The following is a 20,565-nucleotide window of genomic DNA, read 5'->3' as shown; positions in this document are numbered from 1 at the left end:
TTATACTCATTAAACTGCTAAGAAACAGACCTTTAATGGGAAAGAAATGCGTAAATGGGCATGAGCCAAATTGTTAACAGGCCTGAATTCTGATTAGAAAACAATGACGTCCAGCTTGTGTTTATGGGCTGGGTCGCCAAGTTCTTTTTAACTCCAGTTTCTGCTTTTACGTAAGTTACAACTTTTGACATAGTTTAGTGACTGATAAAAAAGATCCTTGATGGTTCTAAGCCCTTTCTCTGAGAGAACAAAAGGGGCTTGATCGAGCTTTTTCGGGCCACATCTGAGCCCGGGTTGACCCCAAAATTTCAGCCTGATCGGGCTTCGATGCCTAGCCTAGCCCGGACCGAGCTTCAGACAGACTTGCTAGACCCGGGAATTTTCAAGCAGGGCCTGGTCTAGGCCTGGGCCAGGCATCGTACTTGGGCTTTGCGTCCATCTCTAATTGTAACAAAGCTGCAATTTGATAGTTAAATCAGTTGATCATTCAGAATGACCAAAAGTAATGCTCTATATACTTTAGAATGGATCATGTGAGACCAACTTGTTTTGATAAGATCCATGAGACCACTAAATAACACAACCTTCACAACAAAACATTGTGAACCTTCACAACAAAAATGTGTGAAGGTTCGGAGTTTTTTGTACCTTCACAGGATTCCGCTGTGAAGATTCAATGTTATTTCATGGTCTCACAGGTCTCACACAAATAGTCAGGTCTCACGAGAACCCAACCATGGAATATAGAACATAATTTTGGGTAGCAAACCCACATGGTTTGAACATCAAAATGTACACTTTTTAATGCAGAGAGTACAAATGAAGATACGAAAAAGACATAAAATACTTTTTTCTTTCATGCAGCTTACCTGACCAGATAAGCAATAGGAAAACAGCACACTGTAACAATCGGGGGTAAAGTTTTCACTTTCCATTTGCATTTTTGGCACACAAGCAGAACCCCCGAAACAATATAAGCTTAACGTTGTGAACGCCTGAATCATGTACACAATAGCCAAAAGCCGTGTATATTGGGAAAAAGAAAAGAAGGGGGGAAGGGGGGATTCTCTGTACTTAATCTCAAATGACCATGCGAGATGGAACCTAACGTGTATAACATACCTGAAATGAACAACTTTCGATATTATTTGGCATATCATAAGTGTAGCAGGGGATGCATCCTGCTAAAATTAACAAAAACTTCGGGAAATGATGTCGAGTTTGTTCTTTCAACTTTCAAGTGTGGATGACTCGTGGTATATGATAAAATGAACTGCTACGAGCGTAGATAGACCTGAGACGAAAGGAGAAGAGGGTTAAAACATTGAATTTTGGCATCGATTAATTCTAGTTTCCATTATGTAACTTAGTTGTCAAGAGGGAGGTTCAAATGAGAACAGTAACCAAATAAGAGAACACAAAAACAACCAAATTGGGTGCAAAATCACGTGATTTTACACTAACGCTCGACAGCAAGGTGCGCCGGAGACGTGGTCGGGCAAGTAGCATGAATCACTTGTGATTTTACACGTGATAAAACAGTCAAATCATATGTGATTTGACTGTTTTCTTATTTTCTTATTTGGTTACTGTTATCGTAAGAACTTGACTCTAGTTGTCAATACAATATAGATGGTGGCCTTTTAACAAATATACCCTTGATATTTGTTTTTCATATTTTTCTTTATTGAATGTATTTTTGTCGTAAATGATTACAGACTCCTTTCATATTTTCTTTCCCGGCCTTCCTTCCCACATTTGGGAGGAAACATAAATGATATTTTCTCCTAACAAGTTTAGAGCGGTTTTTTTGTTTTCTCCCTCTTTCCCTTCCCTATCCTTTCTTTTCCTTAGAAAAAGTTTTTGAGAACAAAGTGTAAAGAAATTCCACAACATACAATAAAGAATCCTAGCAATAATCGTGGATGTAGGCAATCATGGAATCATGTAAACATGTTTGTTTTCCCCTGGAAGCCTAAATTTTCATTCCGGGATAATAATGTGGGGAATAGAAAATTCATTCCCATACTCATTCCCTGTCATTTTCATTCCTCAGTCTGAATCAAACAGCCCATAAACATTACAAAAGTAGCATTGCCCATATGGCTAGTCTCTAATGTCTACCAACTGAAAATTCCTCAAAAGGTTATTTTATGTCTATGTTTCTTGCATGTGCTGTGTCTTTCCAGCGCTTGAACTTTTAGTTTCGCTTTAAAACGGCCTACGAATTGTTCTTGGGCATCATATATTGATAGTTTGATACTCTAGAAGCATCCATATATTGATACTCTAGAAAACTATCGAACAAAACCAGTCAGAGTGAAAGCGGAAAAAGAAATTCTATTTACAGATTGTGAGTTTTTTATCTTTCACAATCACCAAAAGCGGTCTTTATTAACCAGCGGTCACTAGACAAAGGCAAATATAGAAAAAAGAAAGGACCTAGTACAGTAATAGTTACTAGAGATGGTTGAAATACCTGTATTTAGATTCTTTGCTGCATGTAATTGGCCAAATTGCCTCTATCAAACCTGTCATTGTTATGATATTGGACCTGCGCAGCTTTCTTCTTTCTAGCACTCAATAATGATTCTAAGCTTCTACCTGGATTTCCAACCCTGCCTGAACCAATCTTGTTCGCTGTTGGACTACCCAGATTAGTTATGTTGGAATTGAAGTCTTTATTTGGTAAACATCGATCAGAGTTTGATTGGTGACTCCCACGGAAAGGTGATCTTGGACTAGGATATTGCCCTTCTGTTCTCCACCAAAATTTAGGACTCAGAAATTCAGTACCCATGCAACAAGAGTCGTTACTTGAAACTCTTCCAGTTGATATAGCCAAATCATATGAGATCTCATCCAATGCCTTCTCTAGGCCGTTCACTCGCGTCTCCAAAGAATTCATCCCACTACGAGAACTTCCCATGAATTTCTGAAATCAATGACACAGAATTGTAAATGACAAGAAGAAAAGTATTAAAACAAAATACAAAAGGGTATCATGTCAAAGCACCTGTAAAAGATTTAAGAGATTTGATTGCTGGTTTTCAATCTGAAGAAGCTGTTTTTGGATCAGAGATAAATCCTCAACCTCTTTCTGGTTCCCATAAACATATTCAATTGCATTGCCGTTTATGTCCATGTCCAACTCACAGTCGTCAATAAATGGAACCACACGAGAACCAAATCTTAAACCATCCAGTTTCCCAAAGTTGCCATCTCTTGTTTTATTAGATATTACCTGTTCTGTGACTCTTTTTTCCATTTCTAAAATGACCCTTTTGTCAGTATCCACTGTATCAGGAGCCTCCAACTTTTCCCTCACAAAACTTTCTTTATAATCTACCTCTACAGCTGCAGGCTTGGGTACAGGAACATTAACCTTCGAATCAGTTTCTTTGTCAAAATCCATCTTTCTGGCAATTAAAGCACTCTGTTTCCTGTAGTTGTTCTTTGAAGGACTTCTACTTTGTGTTGTAGTCGGAGATGAACGTTGAATTGGAGAATACATACTACTGGGAACTTTTTCCTTTGATGTAGTCTCCAAAGCAGCAGCAGGAGGACTGTTTGGGCAAATAGCTGGGGATCTCCCAACGCCGTTATCTGGATCCATGAGAAATCAAAAATAGTCCATCAGCTATTGAAACGAAAAGACTGGGTAGCAATGTGGACAATCATTTCGACAGAGTTACAGTAGTGCCCTAGCAACTGTTCTTAAATGACGATGATGTAGAAGATGACATGTAATACTTGAACTTAAATGCTACTCCTTAATTCCCAAAAGGGAACCACATTTAATTTACTTTGATTTCAAACTCACTACCTTCCAGATGCAAACTTGATGATTTTAAGAAATATTCACCAACTACATTAACTGTAGCAATTAACAATTACTATAACTTGAATTAACTTAGGTGCCCTTTAACTAAATTGGTTCGACTATGAAAGATGTTGCACAAGAAACATTATAAAATGAAAATTGAAGGAATGAAGGGCATGCCAACAAGAAAGTGTCCAAATATTATCAAACATGGGATGCATCATGTCATTCATTTAATCAAGAAGTGTCACCATTGCCCTCCAACGTATAGGAATAGTCTAAAAAACTCGCAAATTACAAAATGAAAAAAACAAATTGAAACATAACAAAACGTTTCATGTTCCAACTTTAATTATTGTTTGCTAATATCTGATGAGTTCAATTTGCCTAACTTAGCGTTTGACATTATTGGGTCTTTACAACTCAAATTGTGAACAAAATGAACATAATACAAACACATAACAAAAAGGTAACAACAACTAATTAATGTTTCACCAATGTTTTACAAGTCTGAAGGTTTGTTCCCAAATACGGTTACCTTTAGAAGATGAAATGTCATCCAATTGAGGTGAAACAGGGACCTCATCTAGGTGCCCTGGAATCTCCTTCCACAATTCTAGTGCCCGGTTCATCGACTCACGGACTACCTTCACCTGTACATTCGAAATCAAATTCAAGCGATGAGTCGTGAGGTAAATTTGTCGTTCAACCACCAACAAAATCACCCCGCTTGAAAGAAAGGAGTAATTCACTAATTTGCGGTCTCCCCTATGTGATTGTGCCCAAAGTAATTACAGAGACCGTATATGGAATATTCACTTCAAATTGAAACAATATGATTGCTGGTTGATACCTTATCAAATCTCTTATTCTCTAGAGACGCAAGACACGAAGACCTGAATGCCGTCAATTGAAGTTTCTCCGCAACCGCCAACCTTCCCAACGCCTCAACTGCCGCCTTCCTAGCCGCCCAATCGTCACTACTCAGAAAGTCAACCAAGCACGGAATCAAGGAATTTAGAGAATTCCGGTTAAAAGCCGCGCCACCAGCTCCAGCAATGCTGCCGATAACCGATAACAATGCCGGTTTAGCTTTAAAGCTATCGGATTTAATCAATTTCAAAACCCTAGGCAATAGCTTTTGCAACTGCGCCGGTTCAGGATCCGGCGACGCCTCTATCGCTGCCGACAGACACAAAGCGGAACCGATCTGAGAGTTCTGATCCTGTTCTGTCAGAACAGCTTCCACCAACGGTTTCGACAACGAAGAGAAGGACGGTTTAGTGATTTCCGATGCAATGGAGGACACAGCTCCGACACAGGCAGACCGGACAGCGGAGTCAGGGTCGCGGAGACGGCGAACTACGGCAGATAGCATTTTAAAAATGTGAGGTGAGAGAGCATCACCGTGAGTAACCGAGAGAACTCCTAAGATACGGACGCATTGCCTCCGTACCGGAGACTTGTCAGACGACGACGTGGCGGAGAGGTAAGTGAGGAACGGCGCAAAGGAGTCATGATTGAGGCTGAGAGCGATGGATTCTAGCTCCGCCGCAGCGACGGCAAGCGTATCCCGGTCAGAGAGCTTGTTGAGGCACGTGATCACTCGGTGCTTGAGATCTTGTTGAGGCTGTGCCGGTGATTGGGGAGCTAAGGAAACTCGTTTAGAAAGAGACATTCTTCCTGAGCTGCCGCCGAGTATATAATAAGCTGGTGCTGAAAAGTGGTGCGGAGAGGTAGCGCCACCGTTTTGTAGCGGCGGAGGCGGTGGCAGTGGCGGTGGCGAGTCAAATCGGATTGGGTCAAGTGTTTACTGGAAGTACACGAAATGGCTTGCTTATAAACGGAGAGAGAGAGAGAGAGAGGGAGAACGTGGGGGTGGAACATCAGAATGGATATTTGTATAATTTTCAGAATTTCTGAACAATATTTAACTAATTTAAGATTAAACTATAAATTTAGTCCCTGTGGTTTGTCAAAATAACACTTTTAGTCACTGGAGTTTTGAAATTAAATTTGGTTATCGTGATTTGCAAAAACGTTCGAATATGGTCCTTCTCTTTACGATTGTTAAAAAATTTACGTTACGTGAGGGGCATTTTCATTATTTTTTTGTCTTTTAACCAATATTCTAAAGATTGACGCATCGTGGCTCAAGGTTGTGTCTCATAACACGTTAATTTTGTGGCACGTCATGGTCTAATGCATGGTTTTTGTAACATTATATTTGATTTTCTTACCTTTCTAATGTCTTATTCGTTAGCTTTTAATCTATAACTTAATTTAAGTTGTTTATTATCATTGAATCATTTAGTGATTAGGGACATAACCACTGTATTAGATACGGTGGCACGGGCTACCGCTTCGTTCCTCTGTCGTAATGTAAAAAATTATAGCGTCGTGAAAAAGGTCACCGTATCAATTTGTTGTGTGTCACCGTGTATATTTTGAAACTACAATGATAAAATAAATTCTCTTGGTAGAGTTGGTTTGTAATGCTTTTCTTCCACCCCATACCCGAGTCTGTATCTTGTTAGTCTAATTTTTTTAGTTTTTAGCTTTTAATTTCAGATTTATTATGTTTCTGGAAGAAAAAAAATTGCAATAAAAAGACTTCAACCCAGGACTTCACTCATGATAAACAATGAACTAATCAATAAACTAATGATGATTTTGTGAAAATTTTATATATATATTTATTTATTTATTTATTTCTTATAGTCAAATGATGTTATCATTTGGAAAAAAAAATCATAGGTCTGTCTTTGCTAGTAATAATATAAAACATATGTTTATGTATCTATAGATACACACACAATATTATATATGATATAGATAAAAAAACGATGTGGCCTCGTCGTGACTTCTAAGGCTTGAGACTGGTCTTGTTGTCATGTTATGCCTCACGTCATTAAAACCTTTACTTTTAGCCAATCGAAACCGATTTTATGATTTGGTCATTGTGGTTTTTGACTGGGTAAAAGACAAAAAATCAATAAAAAAACGAAAATGCCTCTTAACACCATCCTTTAATGGTCGTTAGAAGAGGGATCAAATTCATACATTTTTACAAACCATGATGGTTATCTTGTAATTACGAAACCACGTAGACAAAAAGTGTAATTTTGATAAACCACAGGAACCAAATTTAAAGTTTAGTCTTAATTTAATTTATAAAAAAAATTATAAATCGTATTTTACCTTTTTACATATTATAATAGCAAGAAGACGAAAATGCCAATTGGCCACGACCCTACTGGCCCGAACATAATACAACAACGGGGGCTAAAAAGGTCATTTTAATGCACTTGTTTGTGTTCCATTGTTCAAATCTCAAGAAAAGGAGTCACTTTATGTTTATTACTAATCATTTTATTTATTTATTTTACATAATTAACTTACATTTGTTAATTTGGTTGGGATCACGTGAAAAAAAGTTTTTAACATTCGCGGAATTTTTTAAGTTTTTTTTGTTGATTTTGAATTTTTTTTTAAGTGTTTTGGTTGATTTCAGTGGAATTTTTCGGGGTTTTTTTTTTTTTTTCGGTTTTTCTATTGATTTCGGGATACTTTTTTCAGTTTTTTATTTGATGCTTCTTATACTTTCTAATATCCCTGAGCACAACCACAATGGTGGTGCCTGATTGGTTTGAGATTGTCTCCAAAGGTCAAAAGTATCTGAAGGTCTCATGTTCAAATCCAAGGAGAAATAAAAATCCATTTGTGGTCATTGAGGTTCAATGCAGTAACTCCGGGCTATTTACAAAGCAAGTGGTCGCCCTGAGATTAGTCGGCTCGCATAGCGATCCCCTTGTGGCCACGGAAGTTCAAATGCGATGACTCTGGACTATCTGCAAAGCAGATGGTCACCCTGAGATTAGTCGACTCGCATAGCGGGTTGGATATTCAGGTTAATCAAAAAAAAAAATCCCTGAGCACCTCTCAAAAAAATATCCTTGAGCAATGGGAACCCATTTGGAGACACATTGGTCCACTCCTGTGTTTTTGGTAAGAAACGTGAGAAGTGGTGAATGTATATTTATATCGTGCGTATATATTAAATATTATAATACCTAATTGTATACTTTCACAGATTTATGGGAAAACGTCGCATATACGCATCTTAATACAGTATAAGGATACTTCCATATATATATATTTATAAATAATAGAATCCAAATCCTACAAACCAAACACACTAATGATTTCAAATTCATTCAAATCCAAATCCCTTCATCAAATCTAAATCCCTTAAAAACAATCTTCCAAACCAAATTAACCGGTTTTCCCTAATTTTAAGATTAAAAAATATATTAACTTGTAATTATTGAATTTAAAAATAAAAAAAAAATTGTTTAGTTTTATATAATCTGATGAATTTGTACACCCAAAAATCTAAATTTTTTAGTCCAAATTAAACTGTGACGAATGAAATTTTATTCTCATTTTTATTTTCATTTTTTTATTTTTTATTTTTATTTTTTTATATATACCAATAAACCATTTTGATTCTCATGTGTGAACCAATAAAACCATAAATGTTTTGGTATTTAAGATGGAAGATGTGAAATTAATAGATGATAGAAGTTGGAAGCATGTTATTGTCCAATGGGATAAGAATTCAATTTCACATACTATGTCCCTTTCTATTTTCATTATTCTTTTATATTTGACTAAATTACTTTTTAGTCCCCGTGGTTTGCTACAAATTTCTATTTTCGTCCCTAGTCTTTATTTATTGCATTTTTGGTCATTAGTTTGCATGATATTTCTATTTCCGTGCTTGGCACTGCTGTAGTGGAACGTGGGTAGAGACGTACTGAGTTTTTGTTGTTGAAAAGATGCCTCCAGAAACCCTAGTTTTTACCCAAGATGAAAGTGAAATATAATGGATGTAGTTAAAAGCGAGAAATTTGAAGAGAATAAAATGCCCCTCATGATGTGTTTTATCTGGAACACAACAACGACGTCAGTGCCAAGGACGAAAATAGAAATATAATGCAAACCACAATGACCAATAATGTAATAAATGAAAGACTAAGGACATAAACAGAATTTTTTAACAAACCACAAGGATGAAAAACGTAATTTACTTTTTATATTTTAATATTTAAATGCGACGTCGTTGCTAAGGTAAATGGTAAATAAAATTATTGTTTTTTTTACTTAATAAATTTTCTTGGAGATATCTTCTTCTTTAAAAAAAATGTTTTTATGTCTTAAAAATATTTATTTATATTTATATAATTTAATAAAACCTCTGTTAAACAATACATGAAATAATATATATTCGCAATACTGTTTATTGATGTATAATTTCTTGAATTTAAAGTTTACAATTTACCTATACTATATTATAAAACATTTGATAAAAACTCTTTAAAGCATTTTTTATGCATGAAGTACTATTTATTAATGCTTATTACTTAAAATTTTAAATTATAAGTAATTTTTTTTAAAATAATATTATTTATTATTATAAAATTTTACATCTTATAAATGTAAATGGAAATCAATTATTTGAAAGAAGAAAAAAAGGGATTAGCACAAAAGGTAGAAGGTGGCACCCAATAATAGCCACGGGATCCAATTTTGTAGGGGGGAATAACTTGTAACATGAAAAATGTGATGCACGTGATCATTGACTTGGTCAACCTGGTTGCTCCATTTACGTTAAATCAGTCACGTACGTTATCTATCATCTATTAACATGTTAAATATGGATTTTTTGTAACAGGAATTTTACTTGTATTCGAGTATGATTTATACAGATTTGGGATAGGAACCTATCTCGGTAAAGAGATGTTTTTAACAGGAATAGTTTTAGTACGGTTCTAACAGATGTAACAGAACATTCAAAAAGATTGGGACGATTCTGGATATAACGTTGAGTAAATTGCGTTGTTCGTTGATGTGTGGTTTGCTGGAAATCACTGTCTTTGTCTCATTGCTTTTGAAATTACGATGTTCATCCATATAGTTTACAATTCATCACTGTTTTTTTAAGACTAATTCCGGCAAATTATGGTTGCAAGAAATCAGCTCTGATAAACTCAGTCGTCACAATTGTTACGTACGTCTGGAATCAAATCTTGAAGAGATGGTATATTCCACCATATATCCCGGGATCTCAACCACTATGCTTCAGCCCTTGTGGTAATTCATTATTGTTTTCATTCTTACGGTTTACAATTTATTATTGTTTTCATCCATTTGATTTACAATTCTTTGTTGTTTTCATCCCTCGTATTTATAGTAGATGTTATCACACATACAACCGTACTCAATTCGATGGAATTGTTTGATCTTAAAGGGGCATAAATTTGAGTCAGAGATATATGGATATTATCCGATTCATGTCAAACCCTATTACCTGATATTCATATTTCATATGGCGACGACATATTTTTCCGCAGGACTTCCCTTACAGTATTGTCATTGCGGTAGAGTTTAACCACCGCGTGATGGGCCAAAATAAAAGATAATGCAAAATAAGAAAGAACTCACAAAATATTGAGTTCGCAAAAAAAAAATAGACCATTTCTCCGATAAAAATAGGTAACATTCAATGCTCTTGCAATGGGGTGTTTTGCAAACTCCGGATAAAAATCACCTGTCTCAAAATGAAAAAACATAACCATAAGGGTGGTGTCTTTGAACATGGGCTCTAAAGTTCAAAAGTGTCTGAAGGTCTCATGTTCAAATTCAAGGAGGATTAAAAATCCCCTTGTGGCCACAGAAGTTCAAATGTGGTGACTCCAAGCTATGCGGAAAGCAGGTGGTCGTCCTGGGATTAGTCGACTCACATAACAGGCTGGATATCCAGGTTAATAAAAAAAGAAAAAAAAAACATTTCATTCTTGTTCTATCAGTAAAATTAAGACATAGTATCTTTGTTTATTTTAAATCTATTTAAAATCGTATTCATCTTCTCTTACTGCTTATATGTATTCATATAATTGGAGGATATGAATGATACATAAAAAATTTAGAACATGCGATCTTTATCCGGAAATTCTGGTTTTTTTTGTCACGGGTCATCCTTCAAATCACTATTTTAATAATTAACCCTCATTTTTTTTTGGCTTTTTACTTTAGCCAATGGATTTAAAGTAATAATCTTGCTAAAGATTCAATTGGGTGTTTGGTTAGAGGTATTAAACATAAAATAAAAGAAACTGTTTGATATTATATAATACAATGGACGGATTCTCTCAGAAGCCCAGAATTTCATTCCAGATTAAATTGAGGGGAATAAAAATTCATTTTCACTTTCATTCTTTGCATGAATCAAAGAAAGCAGTGTTAGACTATTCTATTGAGAATATATACCTGTCAATGTCAATAATACGAAACCAATCACAATTTGTTTGAAAATATGCTCACAATTTTTCAATATTTCATTTTTATTGATTAAAATGCTTTTTTTTTTATTGATTTCAAATGATGAGAATATGTTGGAGGGGAAGACAATATGCTTGGAATGTGTCTTTCCAAGCATCAACCCTTTTATACAATAAACTAAACATTTTCATTTGTTATGTTTATAAACTTGGATTTTAAAGAAGTAGATTTCCATTAAAATTGATCATTTTTTATGAGATTACAAGACATACGGTAAAGATTTATTTATTTATATATTTGTAATAAATAATATTTATTTATTTATATATTTGTAATAAATAATATTTATTTATTTATAAAGAAAGAAAGATGATGGAAAATTAAGAATGTGACAAGTGGGAAGAATGGATGTAATGTATGATATGAAGATGATGGGGAGGGATGATAAAGAGGTTAAAATTCATGTGACATATCTTGGATTATTAGGCAACCTTTTGGCCACATTTATGCGGTCATGTTGTTTTCCATTTGATAAGCTCCCAAGAATCCCCCTCTTTATTGTTTTTTTTTTTTGATAAAGATAATATAAGAGAACATGGGTGAATCCATATAGAGAGAGACTGGGATCATGTGAGATTAAGGATTTTTCGTGAGACCCGTAATACCAATTCTCAACTCTTGGATTAGATCTACAATCTGACAATCTGAACATTAATAAACGCCACGAGATTTCTCAATAATCACAAAATTGTCACCGTGCAACTTTAGACCATTATGTTATTGGTTGATTCTAATTTGTACAATTTATACACAGAAAAACGGTTTGTATTTGATCGATCGTGTGTGTGTGTGTGTGTATATATATATTGGACTGATACTTGCAAATAACGAATCTTAAGCCACTCGTTTGAATATCTATTTTAATTTTACTTCAAACAGACACAAAAAATGTTTAAGTGTCCTAATATATAGTTTTATATGATTTAAATTTATAAGATGAAATAGCAAAACGTCTTACCTAAAGATGTTATAATAAGTTTATAAACAATTGTAGGCATTCTAAAACACTTTTATTATGAAAACATTGTGTTAACTATTTTATATAATACTATTTATAAAAAAATTGTTTTGGCATATAAAAAAATGTATTTATAAAATACTTTTCAAAAGTTTATATGGAATTGTAAGCTAATTTTCTTTAAAAGGTAAATGGTTGACAAACATTTTCTCAACAATTTTTTAATTATTTTTAATTTAATTATAATATTTTAGATAGCGTACGTCTGAATCATTTGTCATTTTACCAGTTAAACTTGGGATCATGTGAAACTAGTCTGTTTTTTTGAAACCCGTGAGAACATTTTTTTACACTTGAAACTTCATAACAGAACACTGTGAATGTTTTTTTTTACCTTCACAACATTTTATTGTGAAATTTCAAATATAAAAAACAGTCTCATAAAAACAAGTTGGTCTCACGTAAATCTAATCCCTACCAACTAAACTATTATTTATTCAAGATTCGCAAGTGATGCATTATTTATGTATAAACTTACAACTAATCCAACCATTCAACAACCTATCTATAAAATATTTCAATGATTAATTCATAAAAAAAAAATAGTAGAATATTATCTGGCATAGTCTTTTCATTAAACCAATAATTAAATAACTAACAATCCAATGATTAAAAATGCTTAATCAGCTCGCATAACGGATTGGATATTTAGGATAATAAAAAAATGTTTGTTTATTATTCTCCAAAGGTTAAATTTATTTTATAATTTTTTAATAAAATATAAAATAATTAACTTCAAATGTAATTTCGGAAAGAATTACCGTTAATAATTGTTTTTTAATTTTTTTAAATATAGAAGAAATATAAAATGCATTTTTATACAAAATGGTGTACGTAATTTTTTTATACGTGTAATTTGAAAACACGATAAGCATTTATTAGGTTAATAAATAGACGTATTTACAAATTATATATATATATATATATATATTTGTATTTTCAGTAAATGGGTTGGTGCATGGTTAGGAAGATTGGCAGTAATCTGAGCGGTATCACCCACCCGATCCTTTATCCTGTTCTTAAAACGAATGAGTGTCTTGTGATTTGCTTTTTTCTAGGCCAAAGTAGCGTGCAGGACAAACGTTTAATAAACGCCACGAGACTTCTCAATAATCACAAAATTGTCACCGTGCAACTTTAGACCATTAGATCATTAACTTATAAAGTTGATCAATGAACATAAATTAGTCTTACGGGTCTCACAAAAAATCTTTGGTCTCACTTAAACCCAACCCTATATATATATATATATATATATATATATATATATAAAGTTTGATGAGTAAGTATGTACGGTTGTAGGATCATGGGAGTTTGCTATGGTTTGGTGACTGTTTTAAACTGTTCTGGGTTGTGCTTTTTTGTTTTCCGGCAGGCTTGAATCACTTTTGTGGTCTTTTTTGGGGGCTATTTGTATTTCCCATAGTCATAGGTTTCGTTGTCACTCATCAAATAAGGATTCAAAACTTACGAATATTTTTATATCGTATACATTTCTAATATTTATGCACCTTTAAATATATACAAATATACAATATTCAAGATCAACTTTATTTCTTTACAAATATATAAAAAATATAAAGTATTTAAATCAACCGTTGGTTTTTTAGTTAAAGTCAATTTTATGCACCAAGATTATTGTTTCGTATATGACTAATAATTTATAGGATAAATTGTTTGAAAAATTAATGTACTTTAACTTGATAATTATTTTGAGTAACGTACTTTCATAACTTTCATTTTGGTATGTAAGATGTAAAATTTTAAACATTTAAGTATCCAGGTAACCGGTTGAAGACTAATTTTAGATTAAAAAATTTATGTTACTAACCACGTCCGCAAATAATAGTGAATTGGATATCACATCACTCGCCATATCAGCATGATAACCGGTTACCCGGATACTTAAATGTTTAAAACTTTACATATTATGTACCAAAATGGAATTTGAAACAATACCAAAGAGAATGAACACATCAAATAAATGCTTTGGATAATTTATAACTGATAATGAATAATGATTATATTAATAAAATATATAATTATTCTCACATATATTTGAATTGAACATATTCTTATTCGTAACATAACTTACTGGTTGTTTGGTTCAAGTTGAGGAATGAAAATGAAACTGACAGTGAATGAAAATGTGAATGAATTTTTATTTCCCTAAATTCAATCGGGAACGGAAATTTGGGTTTCTGGTGGAATAAAACAATTATATTATATAAAAGTATAAAACCAAACAGTTGTCTTTTATTATCATTCTCATTAATTACTGCTTAATACTTCTAACCAAATACACTCTCTCAGTAGCAGGGACGTTCCAATCTTTTTGAAGGCTCTGCTACATCCAAACTTTTGATTACATTGCATAAATGAGATGATAGGGAATATATGTTAAAAATAAAAATGGGCTAAACCTAAAACGATCAACAATCTGAAACTAAACTTAAACCTAAACCATTAATGATTTGAACCTAAAACCAAATCATTTATAGTTTGAACCTACATAATTTCGGCTATGGTTTTACACATGTTGATACAAAGACTCTAAACACATGTAAATTTGGTCCCCAAAATTTCAGGGACCCTGTTCAAAATCTCACATTTAACATGCCAAGGGACGGCCCTGCTCAGTAGTTTTTCAGGTTCATGTTATCTGAAAAAATAAAAATAAATTAAAAACCCAATATAAGTAATAAAATTGGTGTTCAAATATACATGTTGTATCATGAGGTCCATCCCTCATGGGGGAACACCTTCACATGGATATTGTATCTTGTTTTGGTCCAAGTCCAATGTAAATCATGGTTCAAAGAAAAATACAAACAACAAAATGCTCCTTATTATTGGTTATAATAATAATTGATTTTTTTCTGTTTTATTAGTTTTATTCAATTTATTTGATTTATAAATTAATAAAATATAATATAAATTAATTTGTTTTGAAATAGATAGATCAAAATTATCAAATATGATTGGCAGATGGGATCAACTAGTTCAGTTGGATATCGACTAAGCTGCTATCAGAGCAGTAGCAACTAGCCTTGCCTACGTAGCTACTTGACGCACTCCAGATAGATATAGTTAGGCATGAGAATTGGTCGCGACCCGTTGGAAAACCCGGTCCACCCGTCCCCACTCGGGGATGAGGATTTCTCATTAAACCGGGTGTTAGGGACGGGGATCCCCATTCGGCTCAAACCGGGGATGTGTACGGGGACGGGTATCACACTCCCCGCCCCTTTCCGGACCCGTATATATATTAATCAATAATTTATATTATATATTATTTATTTCTATTAAATCGGTTAATGGTAATTTTTGTTTCAATATATTTTGGATATTACTAAATATGTTTTGAATATTACTCGATATGTTTTGGTACATGTGACGTTAATTTTTTAGATTAAATTTAATTTCTTTTGGGTTTCGATTTATTAATTATTAGATGATGATGTATATTTTATGTATTAAATTAAATTTCTTTTGATTATAGGTTTCTTGGGAAAACGTGAGATTTAAACATGTGTAGCATCTCACACATTTGATTTAAAAAAAGAACTTACATAAAAAGGGGGAAAATCTCCGTTTCCCTGTTAGGGATCTCCGTTCCCCATTAGGGACGAGGATGGGGATGTGATCAAATTCCCCGATGGGGATGGATACGGGGACAAAGATGGTGGATCGGGGATGGAGACGGAGACGAAAACGAGGATTGGGATCCCCGCCCCATTACCATACCTAGATAGAAGCCGTTTACCAAACACTTACCCGGTAAGCGTTTACCCTTAAAATTTAACCCCATCATTTACTTACCGAGTAAGATTTTAGTCCACCAAAACGAAATCGTATGCAACAATTTATACGGTAAGCGTTTACCGTGATAAGAGTCGTCGTCGCCCTCATTTACCGGGTAAGACTCTTGATCCTTGTCTCGCTCTTACCGAGTAAGATTCTTGGTCCTTATCATATATTCATCCGCTAAGGTAATGTAACTTGATAATCGCTTACCTGGAAGTTTGAAGACCTTTAGTACTGATAATAGATCACTTGTAAGAACAAATATATCTATGAGGATGGATATGTATACATGTCTTGTTTTTCTATGATGGTGATAAATAATGTAAATTTTGAAGTGCTAGTCTGCGTTTTTTACGATGACGATTTATACACGTCTCGAAAATCCGTTGTTATTCCGCTATTTACTATTTAGACAAAAGGTTGATTACCGACAACTCATCGGCATCACACGAAACCGCCTCAAAGGATATCAATGTAAGGAGACATTTTTGGCTCACTCAACGGTTGACGCTAACGGAAGGTTTGAGATCGAACCCAAAATCTGTCTTGTATTTGGGAAAGGGTCAACCCACCACTTTACCAACTGAACTATGCGACATAGGCTATCTATTTGTTTATCACTATTCAAGTGTTTTTGGATGATAGGAAAATTAAAAGAAATAATCATTTTTCATATTTTTGTTTCATCTCTTAGTCATTTTTCTCCCAATATTTCAAAAATGTGACTACCCATGCAAGTGACAACTTTTCAACTTGCGGAGAGTCAAAGCGTAGAAAAAAAGAAGTTTTTGAACTAGGTCCGCAAATACAGGGATCAAATATGTAAATTAGATACAGGTTCCTCCAGGAGGCGTTGAAACTAATTTACAAATTTGGTCCCCGCACTTGCAAATCTGGTTCAAAAACCTTTTTTTTACACCTTGCTGTTTCTGTAAGTTGAGGAGTTGTCACTTGAGTAGGTAATGATAGTTTTGAAATATTGAAAAAAAAGGACTAAAAATTAAAAACAAAGCCTAAAAATAACTATTTTTAATTAATTTTCTTAAATAATAAACATATTTATTTCATGTACATTTGACGTTTTAAAAGGTAATTAAGTTTTATTTTAAGGGTATACCAGTAAAATGTAGGTTTGTTTCATCTTGTTCCATGGGGTGGGGGTGGAATACGAATGTGCACTTCGTTTTAGTTTGTGGAAAAGTCATATAAAACATAATACAATGATCCATGTTTTATTTTGTTCAATATACCAACTGCAGCTTTAAAAACATTGTTATCGATGATGAAGCCCACAAGTATGGTACTGTGACGGGAAAAAAACCTTGAACTTTTCCTAATTTCTTTTGATATTTATCGTGATCTACTTTTTCAATCTTAGAAATTCTTGAAATAATGGGTTCTGAGGACCGGTTACAGAGAAGCTTGATCGAGCCATGAGTTTTTTCAGTCTGTACCAGGACCGTTTACATCAAGAGTAGTTACAAAAAGCATTTCAAGGACGGGAACTGATTTAGACCGACCCGACCCGACCCAGGACAGCCATTTTACCATTTGTAGGTGGAAAAATAGAATGAGCCAAAGTATTAAAACTATGATAGCCCGACTCTTTTATAGTGGGCCTATGAACACTATTGGGCCTCCAATAAATTATTGGGTTGTATTGATATCCAAATCCAAAAAAAATAAAATCAAAATGATATATAAAAATTGTATCAGTACAATACAATATGATACATCTTGATTGTATCTGTTTCAATTTGATTTTATGAATTTGTATGGTTTTAAGAAAACGAGAGAGTTTTATGTTGGTTATTTGTTTTATGGGGTATTTGTTATATTAGTGGGCTTAACGGTTATCTTGTGACTTGTATATGTTTATTAGTTTGTTATGGGTTATCTTTATGAGGTTCAAATGTATCAATAACTTGTATCTATAAATAATCTACTAGAAGAGTACTCACGCAATGCAACGAGACACATCTCGATTTTAATGTTATATTTTATTATTTGTCTATGTCGATTTTATAATACGATTTTATGTGTTTTTAAGAAAACAATAATGATTTTATTTATGAATAAAATATAAATTTGAAGATATCATAAAAATTTTAAAAAAAATATATATCAATGTTAATATCAAAATCAACTATTTAAAAGTTCTCATTTTTTATTTATTATAATTTAATTTAAATTTAATAACAAGATAATCTTTTTTTGCTTAATAATATAACATTTTATAAAAATAATGATTTTGGTTTAATAATATAACATTTTATAAAGATAATGATTCTGTTAGAATTCAATGATTATCCTAATTATATTTTAGAATTTTTATATTTAAAATGAAATGTTTATCTGCAGTTAGTTACACGAATTCAGATATGGAGTTTTAATAAGTTATACTTACGCATAATCTATTTGCAATTTTGAGTTTTAAGTAATATGAATTAATAAAAAATACTTTACGTATAAAAAGTGGTTTTTAAGAGTTTTTGTGAAATGCTTTATAATATAGTATAGATATTGTATTATAAAGTATTTGACAAAAATTCTTAAAACTCATTTTTATGCAAGAAGTGTTGTTTATTGACGGCTTGACGCATATTACAAGACTTATTTAACAAGTTTTGTAAAGTTCAATGACTTATTTAACAGGTTATAGAATGTCAAAAGATTTATTTGTTCCAAAAAATTGTCCAAGGACTTAATTGTTCTAAACAGTAAAGTCCATTGGGTTTTTTTGGACTTTTCCCTTGTTTAAATATCTAAAAACATAAGACATTTTTATTATACTGTATTGTATAAATCATATTATAAACCTGATTATATTTTAAAACTAATTATATAATATAAAAAGTCGAGTATTTCACGAGCTTTTCAAGTCGAGTATTGAGTAGTTCGAATGGAGTCGTTAATACGTCGAGTCGAGCTCGCGTTCGAGTCGAGTGTGGACGGAACTTTGACTGGGTCAATCTCGAGTAGCTTACGAATTGTCCTTTACACCTCTAATTGTAAATGGGCTGGTATTGTAGGAGGCCCAATATATCTAAAAAAGGCCCAATATGCTTATGAACCCCACTCAAATTACTTTTTTGCCACTTCGTTTAAATCACATTTGTCTATTTTTTCAAAAGAAAAAAGAATTGTAATAATTTTGAATTGATTGTTGATGAAAAATGGAAAAAAAAATTACGACGAAAACATTTTACATATTAAATTATTTAATCGAATCAACTAAATAGTTCTTAACAGTGATAAAAAAATATATACATAATTGATATAAGTAATGTAATTAGTGAACTCCAAATTTGTACGATTAATAAAATATCAGTAATAAATATATCGTTACATGATAATCATAGCAAGAATGAAAATCTGCCTAAAATTATTAAGAGAAAGATTCATGAAATATTGTATTGTTACGATGGGATCACCCTAGGCATGGCAAAGGGGCGGGGCGGGGCGGGGCAGGAGTTTGTAATCTCTGGGCTCGGCCCCGGTTCCTAGCGGGTATGAGAATTAGCATCCCGTCCGCGGTCAAACCCTATCAAATCTCGGTCAAACCCATGAAAGATATTCGTTAGTTTGAGTTTACCGAGGATCCGACCCTGGCCCTGGGACTTGTTTTAGCAGGGAATCCCCGTCCCTGTTTGGATCGGGTGAACCGAGTTTCCCACCAGGTCGGGGCAAATCACCATCCTCATATCATTCCATTATTTGTAATGGGATGAGTCAAAAGAGTATCTCTTACATGTTCTATAAAATAAATAATCAAAAGTTAAAAATTAAAAAAAAATTATTCCAACTTTAACAGATTATTTATTTTAAAGATTTCAATATTAATTAAATTATTAGAACTAGAAGGGTACTCGCACAATGTAGCGAGATACATCTCGATTTTAATGTTTCGTTTTTTTGTCTCAGTCGATGTTATGATATGATTTTATATAGTTTTGAGAAAGTGTAATGTTTTTATTTTAAAATAAAATATAAAGATAAAGATATGATAAAAAATTGGAAAAAAATATTGATATTACTATTAAAAATTTTCCTTTTTTGTTTATTTCTTTAATTTTTTTTTAATTTTTGGTTTAATAATATAATTATTTTATAAGGATAATAATTAAGTATTTTGCTAGAAGTTAATGTCTATCATAATTATATTTTAGATTTTTTATATTTAAAATAAGATATTTATTTTTTATTTAATTATATTTATCTGCAGTTAGTTATATGAAACTTTAATAAGTTGTATTTACGCACAACTTACTTGTAATCTTGAATTTTAAGTAATATGCATTAATAAACAGTAATTCATGCATAAAACGTGAGTTGTAAGATTTTTTGTCAAATACTTTATAATATAGTCTAATTATTATATAATTTTATTATTTCTATATATTTTAAAAAAACTTCACATAAAATAATAATAATTCAATCTCATTGGTAAGTTTTACATAATTCTCCTCACATTAAGTTCTACAGAATTTTTTAAATTCGAAGATTTTGTTTC

General features: G+C 32.7%; 1 protein-coding gene across 1 annotated transcript; it reads right to left on the bottom strand.

Annotated features, from left to right (window-relative positions):
* Window positions 1-826: 826 nt before the first annotated feature.
* LOC112523336 (TORTIFOLIA1-like protein 4) lies at window positions 827-5,619 on the bottom strand. The gene is made up of 5 exons (XM_025132896.1): window positions 4,677-5,619; window positions 4,362-4,476; window positions 3,017-3,606; window positions 2,480-2,935; window positions 827-1,294 (listed from the first exon to the last, which is right to left on the bottom strand). The coding sequence occupies exons 1-4, from the start codon at window positions 5,499-5,501 to the stop codon at window positions 2,486-2,488; spliced, it is 1,980 nt and encodes a 659-aa protein (XP_024988664.1). The 5' UTR covers window positions 5,502-5,619; the 3' UTR covers window positions 827-1,294; window positions 2,480-2,485.
* Between the last annotated feature and the right edge of the window lie 14,946 nt (window positions 5,620-20,565).

This window comes from Cynara cardunculus (assembly GCF_001531365.2).
Source record: "Cynara cardunculus var. scolymus isolate 2C chromosome LG 12, CcrdV1, whole genome shotgun sequence".
Lineage (NCBI taxonomy): Eukaryota > Viridiplantae > Streptophyta > Magnoliopsida > Asterales > Asteraceae > Cynara > Cynara cardunculus.
The sequence above is the reverse complement of the archived record's forward strand: the minus strand, read 5'-3'. Positions and strand labels throughout refer to the sequence as shown.

Bases quoted from the DNA above. Each gene is read 5' to 3' on its own strand.
- LOC112523336 (XM_025132896.1), bottom strand. From the start codon at position 5,501: ATGTCTCTTTCTAAACGAGTTTCCTTAGCTCCCCAATCACCGGCACAG. The intron at 4,477-4,676 runs GTATCAACCAGC...TCGAATGTACAG, and splicing joins AGAATAAGAGATTTGATAAG to GTGAAGGTAGTCCGTGAGTC. The intron at 3,607-4,361 runs GTAACCGTATTT...TCATGGATCCAG, and splicing joins TGACATTTCATCTTCTAAAG to ATAACGGCGTTGGGAGATCC.